At 30.1% G+C, this 14,005-nt stretch overlaps 1 protein-coding gene across 1 annotated transcript; it reads left to right on the forward strand.

The window, feature by feature from the left end:
• The first annotated feature begins 1,799 nt into the window (after positions 1-1,799).
• Positions 1,800-10,189, forward strand: LOC18614577 (putative disease resistance RPP13-like protein 1). The gene is made up of 5 exons (XM_088806719.1): positions 1,800-1,940; positions 2,941-3,048; positions 3,131-3,211; positions 5,085-9,289; positions 9,719-10,189. Exons 3-4 carry the CDS (start codon positions 3,160-3,162, stop codon positions 9,239-9,241), a joined length of 4,209 nt encoding a protein of 1,402 aa, XP_088662845.1. The 5' UTR covers positions 1,800-1,940; positions 2,941-3,048; positions 3,131-3,159; the 3' UTR covers positions 9,242-9,289; positions 9,719-10,189.
• The last annotated feature ends 3,816 nt before the right edge of the window (positions 10,190-14,005 follow it).

Consider the following 14,005-nt stretch of genomic DNA (forward strand, 5'->3'; position numbering starts at 1 on the left):
CAAGAAAAGATGACGATCAAATTTTGTTCAATAATAAGTGCATATATTTTATATTTAAATAATTAAATTTGAATTCTTTTTAAATATGTCATGATTATCAAAATTTATCAACAAAAATAATTTGGGCTTTTGAGACCAAACCTGTTCAGAGTGATTGGGCTTTAGAAGTCCAATTTCTGAACAAAATGGGCTTCTCGAGTCTCCAAACCCGACTCATTTTACAGTTGTTTGATGGATACGTCATCTGCTTTGGCCTTTCGCTGGTGCTGAACAGCATGCAAAGCATCCTTAATCCTTATCTTGAATGTAATAATAGCACCAAGAAGTGGCTGTCAATGGGCCATGGCGGCGCTCGTTTCTTCATGCCCAGAAAATCATATTTAAATCTAAAATTTTGAAGTTCCCAGATGGAAAAAAGAGAAGAAATGTCCTTGATTATTAGCCACATGATGATAATTAGTCACCCGTAATCAATTTCAATTGAATGAATCGAAAATCAATTAATTTGATCTCATTTGTTCGATTTCGGTTTTAATCGAATTTATCGGTTCAAAATTGATAATTGATTCAATAGAATTAATATTGATAATTTATATTATATTATATGATATGATATTATATTCTATTTTATTTTATTATATTATATATGTATAATTGTTGAAAAATAATAATAATTAAAAAAATTAAATTATTTTTAAAAATTTAAATAAATTTTTATTTTTTATTATGTTCAACTAAATTTTTATATTTTTATTTTAAATTATTTAAATTTTTATATTTTTATTTTGATTCAAATAAATTTTCATAACTAATAGTTAATTTTGTCAAAACGTTACTTGTCGTTTTATGTCATATAATATTGATGTGACATATCGATATGTTTTAATAAATAATAATGTGATATTTTTTATTTTTCATATTAACATCACAATAGTGTCAAGTAAATCAATTGTAGAATCAAAATTTTGTATCAAAAGTAGTTAAAAAGTAATCGGATAATCATATCATATATTTCTAATTTTATATATATAATAATTAAAAAATTGAGAGTAATTCTTAAGATTCAAGTGAGGATGACATAAAATGATAAATAATATTTTAATTAATAATAATTAATTAATTATTAATAATTTATTTAATTTAAAATAAAAATATAAAAACTTAATTGAATTTATAAAAAATGATTAATTTAAATTTTTTTAAAATAATTTGAGAAAATTTTTGAGAATGTATAATGTCAATGATAAATCTCATGAATCATAAATATAAATTGATTTCCATTATTTTAATATTGAAAATATAATTTGTTAATTTAATTTTTAAATTTTTAAATTCGAACCGACAGTCAACACTCGCACGGACTCACCTCGTGTTATAATTGACAAGGAAATGGCAAAAAGACAAACCAACGCCGGCCAGACCTATCGACAATGGGGTGTTAATGCACCAATGATTAATTACTAATATTACATACATCCCATGAGGCAGGGAAGAAAAGTCTAACTTGCCTGCAACAACGTTGTTTTGTCCAAAGTATGTGAGCTTGGGTCGGAGATGGAGAAACCATACTACAGATTTTCACCTCTCTCCACGCTCTTTGACCTACGCTGCTTCTTCCTCCTACCGTCCATTCCACGCTTTTTGAGTTGCTGTTTTCACGTGGCGAATCTCCACGTCTGCAAGTCTCCCGGTTTGCTCCTCCATCGCCGGACCAGAAGACAACGTGCGCCTATAAAAAAAGCCAACGTGCTACTGAAAGAAATGGGAGAGAAGATGCTGCTACGAGCAGTACTTTTGGGTATGAATTGTCACGCGAAGAGCTCGGAACTTTCGTAGTGTGCGATGTCGAGTTAGTAGAACTACTTGACGAGTTTGCCGCCGAATCTCCGCTGCCAGTGTTCGAGGGTAGGCCGGGCGGGTATCAAGGAAGATCCAGCAAGGTAGACTCGGTCTTCGTCTTCGTCTTCTTCTTATTCTTATTTTTCTTATTCTTTTTTAAATAATTTTTTTAACATTTAATAGTTATAATACTTAACTAAAATCTTAAATTATTAAAAAAAATTTAAATAAGTCTTCTTTTATTATATTTAAATAAATTTTTATATTTTTATTTTAACATTTTATATTTACATGTATTCACGTAACGTTTATATATGAGATAAAAAATATCACATCATCATATTATTATATTAAATTAATATATTATATTATTATTAATTATAATATTTTAATATTAACATTTTGACTAAATCAATTATTAATAAAAAAATTTTATTTGATTTGAAATAAAAATATAAAAATTTATTTTAATTTTTTAAAATAATTTAAGAACTATTTTAAATATTATGTCTATGTAATACTTTTTATTTTTTATATTTTATACATTTATTTTTAATGACTTTTTATATTTTTACATTAAAAACATTTATCACCTTTATTAAAAAAATTCACACTTTTACTATAAAATATATCAAAATAAAAGATTTCATATTAATTTTCATAAAAATTTTAAAAAAATAAATTACGAAATAATTTTTTAAAAAATATTTCATACACTAAACCGTATTAAAATTCTGTAAACAAAATTAAAAAATTACCCCCGTAAACTATATATAAAAAAACTTAATCAATATATATAACTATTAAATGAATACACCATATCTTTATAAACTCAATGATGTATCCAATTATAATATATAGTAGGTTAATAAATATTTATCATAGGTTAGTTTGTAATTTTTTTTACTGAAACCCTTATACATACTTCTAAGACGGAAGTATCAAAATTAATTACGTAATTACAAATTAATAAAATATTTTTTTAAAAAAACCGTATACGACATATATTTATAATAAAGTCAAATATTTCGGTTTCAAAATTACTACTATTTTATCTTATGTGATGTGTATTTATCGAGTTTATTTTATTCTTTTTATAAGGGTATTTATTCAATCTCTTATCCAAAACCCTAAGCCCCTCGAGCCGCAGATCTGGTCTTCTACTGGCAAGTCATTTCAAGGATCGATAATTTTTCTTGCATTTTTCAGGTATTAAATCGCAAAAACCCACATTTCTTTTTAATATAATTTTAATTTGAATTTATTGTCTTACCGTAATTAATCGTTGCAGTGATCTCGATTGCCGTCACAAATCAATTGATGCTGCGATTAATCATTACGGCATTATCTCCAAATTACGATATTCTCCAAGGTACAAAACATCTTAATTTTATCTTAATTACATGACTTTATAGTACTAATTTAGCTTAGCTTTTTATTTTTGTTTTAATTTTTTTGCTAAAACCCATGGTTTTGTTGGTAGGGGCTGCTTATCGAAGCAAATCCCGGAGAGATGGGCTTCTGTTGATACTATTTTTTTTTATTTATAATTGGGGGAGGGGTAATAAATTAAATATATATTTTTAAAAAATAATATTTTAATTATTATTAATTGGTATTTATAAAACATACCTTTTAAAAATAATTCCAATCTGAATTAATTTAGCTGTTTTGGTTGCTTGGTTGATTATTCATATCTCATTTATCTCCTCTTTGTTTAAAAGAATAAAAAGATATAAGAAATTGATAAATTTTTTGTGTTTGTAAGAAACTTTGTAATTTCTCTTTTTACTGTCTCTATTATATATATATATATATATAATAGCTTTAATATTATAAATTGTTATACAATTTTTGCATTTGATGAATTAAGCGATATCAACTCAATTGACAAAATGATAGAGTTATTTAAAAATAAAAATATATCATAAGATCAAATATTAAATTATAAATATTTATATCTGAATTTTTATATAAATATTAAAAAAAGTTAAAGTAACAAAAATAATTCTAAATTATATGTTTTTTGTAATTAAACTCTTATGTTTTTATTCTACTCACTTAAGTCTTTGTTTTTCTTGACATAATGCTCAAAAAGCTCATAAATTATTTTTAAAAAATCAAATAAGTTCTTATTCTTTTATTAAATTCAATCAAATCTTTATATTTTAATTTTGAATCAAACAAACGTTAATGATTGATTAATTACTATTAATTAAAATATCATTTGTTATTTTATATCTATATTACATTGATATAACATTTAATGTAAAAAAAGTAAAAAATGTCACATAATTATATTATTTTATTAAATTAGAATATTATGTCATAATTAATTATGATATGTTAGTATATCACATCATTATCAATTAAAATATGTTAACATACCACGCAACATAAAATTATAAATGATATTTTGATTAAGTAAATCATTACTTGTAAGAGTTTATTTGACTTAAAATAAAAATATAAAAATTTGATTGAGCATAATAAAGTATTAAAGATTTATTTAAATTTTTTTAAATAATTTAAAAACTTTTTTAAATATTATGTTTTTTTTTCTTTCATTTGAATCCAATCAAGTTTTTATTTTTTTATTTTACATAATTAGATTCTGATTTCATAATACAAATGCAACAGACATTATTTTTGAGGATAAAAAAGAATACTCCACATGTAGAATAATTAGGAAAACACTTGTTAACCTCTACCTTTAATATATAATTATAGATTATAGATTATTACTTTGAATACGTAAAATCTAATATGACAGATTAAACATGATAAAGATTGATATGTGAAATATGTACATCATCTCAAACAATATTTATTATGTCTAGTCAAGAATTATGTCGAGTTTCATGTGCACAAGAAGTCATAGTCATCAATTAAAGATAATATTTGTTGTAATTTTATTATGAAATGAGATGTTAAAATAGATAAAATAAAAGAACATTAACTAAATTGAAGGTATTAAAAAAATTTAATTAAGTATAATAAAAATATAAAAATATATAATTTAAAATATTATTATTATTGTTCTCTTTCCATCCACTAACATAGTCGGTGTGCACCTACTCTAATGATAATAATTAATGCAAATAAAACTTAGAGAGAGAATCCGGAATGTTCCATAAACTTCCCTGTTCTATATCCAAGGAATTTCTCAGAAAGAAAAATGCAAAAAACACACAAAAGAGGAAGAAGCACAGACTGACTTTCTCCAATTCAATTGTTTCAATTAGGACGATACTGGATGGCTGGTGTTTGTGAGGTCTTCCTATCTGCTCTTCTTGATGTTTTATTTGACCGGTTAGCCTCCTCTGATCTGCTCAACTTTGCACGCAGAGAGAAGGTGCATAAGCACCTCAAAAAGTGGGAGAAAGTCCTGCTGAACATCAAGGCGGTGCTGGAAGATGCAGAAGAAAAGCAATATCGGGATCGGTCGGTTAAACTCTGGCTAGCTGAGCTTCGAGACTTGGCTTACGATGTGGATGATTTGCTCGACGAGTTTGCTACCGAAGCTTTGACAAAAAAATTGAATGCTGCCAGTCCTAATCCCAGCATGGTACGCAAACTTGTTTACTCCCTTAATACTAAATTTAGTCTATCCGCTGTTAAATTTGATGTGAAAATGGGGTCCAAGATCAAGGAGATAACTGCAAGATTTCAAGAAATCATTGATCAGAAAGAGTGCCTTGAATTGAGGGAAAGAGGGGCTGGGGGGTCTACAAGTGATAGAGTGGTGAGAAGATTGCCAAGTACTAGTTTGGTTAATGAATCTTCTGTTTTTGGCAGGGAAAAGGATAAAAATACAATTCTTGAACTGTTGCTGAAGAATGAAGAGTCAGGGGTTGGTGTGATTTCTATAGTTGGAATGGGAGGGATAGGAAAGACAACACTTGCTCAGCTCGTTTATAACGATGTGTCTGTTGAGGGCTTCTTTGATTTGAAAGCTTGGGTTTCTGTTTCTGAGGAATTTGATGTTGTTAGGGTGACAAAAACTATCTTACAATCGGTGAGTTTTGAGTTTTGCGATTTGAATGATTTGAATTTGCTGCAAGTGAAATTAAGCCAATTGTTGAAGCGGAAGAGATTCTTGATAGTTCTAGATGATATTTGGAATGAGAAGTATGAGGACTTGATGATCCTGTTCAGTCCTTTCCAAGGAGGTTATACCGGGAGTAAAGTCATTGTTACGACCCGTAGTCAAACTGTTGCTTCAATGGTGGGAACCGTTCCTGCTTACCATTTGAATGAAATGTCATTTGCTAGTTGTTTGTCTTTGCTCACACAACATGCTTTGGGTAGAACAAACTTTGATGATCATCCAAATCTGAAAGTAGTTGGCGAGGAAATAGTGAAAAGGTGTAAGGGCTTGCCATTGGCTGCAAAAGCTCTGGGAGGTTTATTGCGCAGAAAAGCAGATTATCATGAATGGGAAAGTATATTGAATAGCAAGCTGTGGGATTTACCTGAAGAGAAGATTGACATTCTTCCGGCCCTTTGGTTGAGCTACCAACATCTCCCGTCCCATTTGAAGGAATGTTTTGCCTTTTGTGCAATATTTCCCAAGGACTATGAATTTGACAAGGATGAGTTAGTCCAGTTATGGATTGGAGAAGGTTTTATCAGTCAAACCAAAGGAATGAAGCAAATTGAAGATTTAGGTGCCGAGTATTTTCGGGATTTATTATCAAGGTCATTTTTTCAACAATCAAGTAGTGATGAGTCATTTTATGTGATGCATGATCTCATTAATGATTTGGCTCAATCTGTTGCGGCTGAAGTTTGCATCCATTTGGAGGACAAGATGGAGGTTGGGCAGCATAAATTTTTTGAAAGAGTTCGCCACTCTTCCTACATTCGTCATAAGTATGATGTCCGTAAAAGATTTGACTTATTCTATACAATGAGACGCTTACGAACTTTCCTAGCATTACCTCTCTCAATGTCAGATTTGGGTGCAGATAGCTACGTAAGTACTACGGTTTTACAGGAGTTGCTGCCAAACCTTAAACGCTTAAGAGTACTAACTTTGAGTGGTTACTGCATAAGTGAGCTACCAGATTCTATTGGCTATTTGAAACACTTACGGTATCTTAATTTGTCTCACACGAAAATTAAATGCTTACCTCATTCAGTAAGTGCACTCTACAATTTACAAACATTAAACTTGAGTGGATGTAAAAAACTTATTGAATTGCCTCGTGGAATAGAGAATCTGGTTAACCTTCTTTATCTTGATATTGTTGATACAGATGATTTGAAGGCTATGCCTTTGAAAATTGGTAATTTGGTCAATCTCAAGAAATTGCCAAAATTTATCGTGGGGAAAGGCAATGGACCTAGGATAGGAGAGCTCGGAAGCTTGTCCAAACTTCAAGGGCTGCTTTTTATCTTTGAGTTGCAAAATGTGACAGATATTCAAGATGCAGGACTTGCCAATTTAAAGGAGAAGCATGGCCTTGATGAGTTAGTTCTGAAGTGGAGCAATAATTCTAATGATTCAAGTATTAGAGAAGATCAAATGAGTATTCTTGAGATGCTAGAACCCCATCGAAATTTGAAAAAACTCAAAATTTCATGTTATAGTGGGGCAGAATTCCCATCTTGGATAGGAGACCCCTCATTTGATAACATGGTCTACCTGAGTCTCTGTGATTGTCAAAATATCAGTTCATTGCCTTCACTTGGGAGCTTACCCTTTCTAAAGGAATTGCACATAGAGGGCATGAGTGGAGTGAAGCGTGTAGGTCCTGAATTTTTAGGGGCTAATTCTTTTTCTGATAAGCTTTTCCCATCCTTAAAGATTCTAAGGTTTGGGAATATGTTGGAGTGGGAGGAATGGTCTTTACCTACACTGTTTGAAGTAGCAAAAGGAAAGTTCCCTTGTCTCCATGAGCTCAGGGTCTGGAAATGTCCCAGGTTGGTCAGAGATATACCCAGCCATCTTACATCGCTTGTAAAGCTCCATATTTTTGAATGTCCACGGCTTGAAGGTTCACTTGTAAGCCTCCCATCTCTTCGTGAATTGCATTTAGAGCAATGTGATTATTTGTTTCTGACAAGAGTTGTTGACCTTACCTCCCTCACTACCTTGAAGATTGAGAGAATTTCAAATCTTTCTTGTTTGCACAAAAATTTCATCAACTGCTTGGTATTGCTTGAAATTCTTGAAATTGAAGACTGTGTTGAACTTGTATCTTTGTGGCAAAAGGGGGTCAATTTAGAAAAACTTTCTTGTTTGAAGCGTTTAGTAATTGTGAGCTGTCCTCAGCTGGTACAGTTGACAGATGGAGAGCAGGAGCTGCCGTGCAACTTAGAATATATGGAGATAGACGATTGTGTTAACCTGGAGAAGCTGCCAAATGACCTACATAGGCTCAGATCATTAAAAGATTTGAGAATCAAGTGGTGCCCAAAATTGTTGTCTTTTCCAAATACTGGTTTGCCTTCTAAAATTAAAAGCCTTGCTATATGTGGATGTACAAATCTGGGGTCCCTACCCAAGGGGCTGATGCATGATGATAACAGCAGCATCCATAAAGGTAATCTTGAATGCTTGGAGATTGTTGAATGTCCATCTCTCAGATCTTTTCCAGAAGGTGAGTTATCAGGTGCCCTTAAGAAACTTGAGATTTGGGATTGCATGGAGTTGGAGTCGCTTTCAGAGAGATTGCTACAGAAAAACAGTTTACTTGAGTTCATTGTTTTCGGAAACTGCAATCTACAAGCCTTCCCTGAATGCCTGTACTTGTTCAAATATCTCACTGGGTTGCATGTAATTGGATGCCCTTCTTTAGTGTGTTTTCCAGAAAGTGGCTTGCCTATTCCTAATTTTAGAAGGTTTTATATATACAATTGTGAGAAACTCCAGTCCCTACCCAACAATTTACATAACCTCACATCTCTCCAGTATCTGACAGTATTTGGTTGTCCAAGCCTAACATCCTTTCCAGATGGTGGTTTTCCAACAAACCTGCTGTCACTTACTATCAGGAATTGCAGGAAAATCACATTGTCCTTTCCAAAGTGGGGCCTGTACAAACTTACATCTCTTAAAGACTTAAATGTTGGTGATTGTAATTTAAACGTGACATCTTTTCCAGAAGATTCTACACTTCCTTTGACTCTTGTCCACCTACGAATCCATCATCTGGAACATCTGAAATTTCTATCTAAGAGGCTCCAAGATCTCACTTCTCTTGAAGCACTGGATGTTTGGGATTGCCCTCAGCTTCAATCTTTGCCAAAAGATGGCCTGCCTGTTATGCTCGGGGTACTTGACATCAGAAATTGTCCCCTTCTAGAAAAGCACTATTTCAAAGAGAGAGGTGTATGTTGGCCAATCGTTTCTCACATTCCTTGCGTGAAGATAGATTATGTTGAAATCCACTGAACAAACTTTGGCAGATTAAAGTTTTCATTGGACACTAACACTAAGCAGGTAACTCCTTTTGTGTTGCAGAATCTTATGGCCTTCAACTTGGCACGAAATATTATGGATATGTTGCCTCACAATTTGGGTGAAAGAAAATTTAGAAAGAAATTACACCACCAATTCCTTAAGTATTGTTGCAGCCACCTATAACCTTATTGCTCTTTAGAGGGAGAAACAAAGATTTTGATAAAGCTATTCTTGGGAAGATTCAAACAGTAGTTATATTTTAGGTCCATACTTTGAAACTAATAAGACAATGCTAGTATTTATTAAACCACCTCCCTACTATTCTAGATTTTGCCTTGCATGTTCCTGCACCTAACTTGTTTGTTATGTCAGTCACTTGATCAGTTTACCTTCAAATGAGCATATTTAGGACTGCTTCCCTTTGTTGACAGTTGAAAGCATGATTTCTATCTTGATTATACGTTGCAGGTTGTTCATCTTAGGTCCTTGCCAAAGAAATGGCGACTGCTATACTTAAAAAGATCAGAAGAGTCTTCTCCCAGTGTATCTCAATTGCACAGGTCACCAACACCAAGCATTTTTTGCCTCAACCTCTAATAGCATCAGTGCTGATCCAACACATTCAGACATACATGAAGTTCAGACAGAAAAGACTTAAAGCTGCCACTGCCAATGATATCTCAACCAATTCAAATTATCAACCACAATCCGAGAGGGAAGCATTTGACAGATTCAGATAGTCAAAACTTGAGAAGATTAAACAACCTTATGTAATAACTCGGCCCAAATGACATTTGGACTAATGTATCAACATTGTATCAAAATGTGACAAATAGGTCTTTCAAGTTACTTAAAAATAATTGAGCTCAAACCATATTCTTATGCTAGGATTTATTAGAATATAAATTAGGGTTAATATAAATTGGTCATTTAAGTTTAGCAGCCCTTTTTCATTTGGTTGAGAAAATAAATGCATTAAAGTGAATTTTACAATAATCTCTTTTTTGTGGTATGATCAGGGGATTTCAACAGCAAGTTTGGAGAATAAAAATTAAAGATCATTGCTGGATTCATCATTATGAGGTGAGTAAAACTCTTTTTTAGATCGAAGAAAAATGTTTGATTGATTTTGAAGAATTTGGATTGAAATTGAAAAGAAAAATCTAACTATAGAATCAAGTATCATAAACTGTCCTGTCACTTTGAGCTTGATTATGAAATGATTTATGGAGTTTCAACAGTTTAGTTATAGATGGTTGGAAAGTTACATGAGTCTATTTTCTAATGAACTAAAAGGAAGTGGATTTTGAATTTCCTATTTAAAGATATGATTTGTTTTTGTAAAGACAGTGCAAACTGCTTAGCAGTAACATCAGGGGCAATTTTGAAAATTTTTTGCAGTTTTCCTACGGTGAACTAAGTGTTGCGATTTATATGGATAGAAAGCTTATTAAGTCCAGTTTCCAATGCATTAAACAAATCTCGATTTCGAGTTTCATAGCTTAAGATATGAGCATTTTAGTGAATGATGTGCAAGCTATTCAAATTTCTAATTTAGCAGAGTTTGGGTTATTTTGTTTAGTTTCAGGTGATAAATGGATTTTATAGTATTAGATTATTTCTAATATGTTTAAATGATTGTTATTAGGTTTTTGATTAATTTAGGAGGAAGCGCATTTGTTAGGACAAAAAGAAGTTAGTATATCTTCACACACTTTATTTGTTTCGAAACTATCGTATATGAATATTTCTTAAAAGAACCAAATGTTTTATTTCATTATTTTCAGTATATGAAAATAGGGTCAAGCATATGATTATTTTTTGTTTTGAGTTTAATAATACGATAAACAATGATTTATGAATGATTTGGTTTTATCATATGATAGAAAATGGATTTACAAATGATTTGAGTTATACATATGACGAACATTATTTTGTGAATGTTTCGGTTGATTTTTATGGCGAATGTCAATTTATAAACAAAATGAAATCTTTGATCATTTTTAAAGAATGTTTTAAGAGCTAAGAAATAATCTTTGGGAAGTGGGATAATCGACATTAAACCTAGTTCTATGGTCCTACTAACGGGATATGATAGTTAGTACGTGCACTTGCTAATGGGATATGATAGTTAATAACGATTATGAGAATGATCAATCGATACGGCTTTTGTCACTGGATATAATAGTGATTGTAGCTAAGATGATGAAATTTTATGAGTTTCAAAGATTGAAAAATATTTTAAGAATGATATTTAATGATTAATGATTTATGAATTTATGAAATCTCTCATTTTTAATATAATTTGTTTTTGAATGAACTATATGATATATAGAAACGATGCTTGATTTAGTGGGGTTTCATTCTTTCACTTATAGTTTTGCAAATGACTAGAGATTGAGAGCTTTAGAGTTACGAAAGCTAAGAAAACAATTTGGGAAGTCTACCTTAATGTTAAGGTATTGTTAATTTTCTTGAAACTTTTATTATGTGTAATCGATATTTAAGTTTTAGTTGTTTAATTTATTCTGTTGGAGATTTTATTGGGACTATAATAATTACATAGACGAGAATGTAAGTATGAAATATTGTTAGTATGATTTCATTTGAGGACTTCTAGAATTATAAAATATAGCAAGGTTTCATATTACTTTGAGACTTAGTCTTGAGATAATATGATCGTGTCATGTCTTAATTTCGAGACGTGACACCTTACTTGCAATTCAAGTCTAAATCATCGGAGCTTATATCCGATTGTACTTCATTGTATTCAAATTTCGTAAACTTATCCTATCACAACCTATACTCGAACTTTTTGTACTATAAATATACTGGTAATATATAGCAGGTCAATATTTCATTCAATTCCAAACCTTATTCGGCAACATTTTAGCAGTTACCAGGATTTACGAGATAAAAAGAAAAAAAGAAAAAAAAATCAATATAAGATGATGATGTGCCTTAAAGAGTGTGACAACTTTGTAGACTTGACCGAAGGATGGTAATGGATATCTTTTAAGTAGATATTTTATGGTATTCAATCCGATTATTTAGAATATAAATATTTTATATTCAAATTTGAGATAAATATGAATAGTAAGTTTTTATGCTCGTTTCAGGTTCGGATAAAGTACATGTATAGATGTTTATATATTTGTTTCTAAAATATAGCATTTGGTTTCAACATACAAACTCTTACCGCATGTTTGGTTTCTCATGTTTTTTCTTTACCCTCGTTTGGTAAGCAATGCCATAAGGAATAGCAATTATTTAGAATTAATTATTCCTTAAAATGGGGTAAAACTTAAGTTTAACTAAACCCAAGCCCCCCATGGTATTTGTTATTCCATGGTTGGGGGAATAGCTTTAAAATTTGATAAGACTAAAATATCTCTTATAACTTATAAATATTACAACCTTAGACATATAAATATTTTTTTTTTTGTCATTTTCCTTCTTATTTCTCTCTCTTCTCACGTTCTTGTCTTTCTCATTCTCTTTTTAATTTGCACTCATCACTGGAGGATGATGGCAGCAACGGACGGCGACGACGATGAGTCAACGACGATGGTTCCACTACCGAATATGGTCGGACAACGTCGATCTAGTACTTTTTGACAAGATTCAATCGTAAAGTCATCGAATTTGGGATCCACGACTAGATTTGGCCGCGGGAAGCATCGGATCCGGTGCTTCCCGATTAAATCCTCACTGTAGGATCTGACACTCCGCAACCAGATCCAATTGCGAGAAGCATCGATCTGGTGCCTTAATGGCTAGATCTGACCACATGATGCGTCAGATCGACGTTTCATTACATCGGTCACATTTCTGGTGGTTGGCCCATGGAGAAGAAGGGAAAAAGGAAAAAAATAGAATAAAAAAATTATTTATAAATTATAAAATAATAATATTTTAAAATAATAATATTTTATGTATAATTTAAACATTATTAATATTAATATGATTAAAATATTAATATATTAAAATTTTAATGAGTATAAATAAAAAATAAAAAATGCAAATAAAGAAAAAAATAAAAATTATACTAATATTTTAATAATAAATTATTAAGTTTTAAATTTTTAATAAAAATAAAAATTAAATAATTAAAAAAAATTTGCTTATAATAACTAGAGATTGATTGAAAAGGTAGCCCTATCGTCCCTATTTGTCTTTGGTATAAATTTTACTAAATTATGTGAAGAGTATTTTTGTTGTTTTAAAAAATAAATATTATTATAATAAAAAGTTTTAGTTTTTAATTATATATTATAAAAATTAATATTGTAAATTTAAAATTATTAATATTTTAATCGTAATAATATTAAATTATAAATAAAATATTAATATTTAAACTATTAATAATTAAATTATACTAAAATATTAATATTTCAATAATTAATTATTAATGTTTTAATTAGATTATAAATTATTAATATTTAAAAAATCTAATTTAAATAAATAATCATATAAATAATAAAAGGTATTTTTATCTTTTTATTTTCTATTCCTTTCTTATTCTAAAATTATCGTTATCAACCAAACACTGTAATAAATCATAATAATTGTTCTTGTTTTATTTTATTTGTCGTACCAAATTAAGTAATAACAATTCTATTCAATTTTCATCTCATTCGATTCTCACATAATAACTATTCTATTTTATTCCTGTCTATTCCGTCAACCAAACGTACCATTAGTTATTCTTTAAACTTTTATATCATTTTAATGTATTGTAATTGTTTTTAGAAG

The sequence above is a fragment of the Theobroma cacao genome, chromosome 1 (genome assembly GCF_053813885.1).
Source record: "Theobroma cacao isolate CCN51 chromosome 1, ASM5381388v1, whole genome shotgun sequence".
In the NCBI taxonomy this organism is placed as follows: Eukaryota; Viridiplantae; Streptophyta; class Magnoliopsida; order Malvales; family Malvaceae; genus Theobroma; species Theobroma cacao.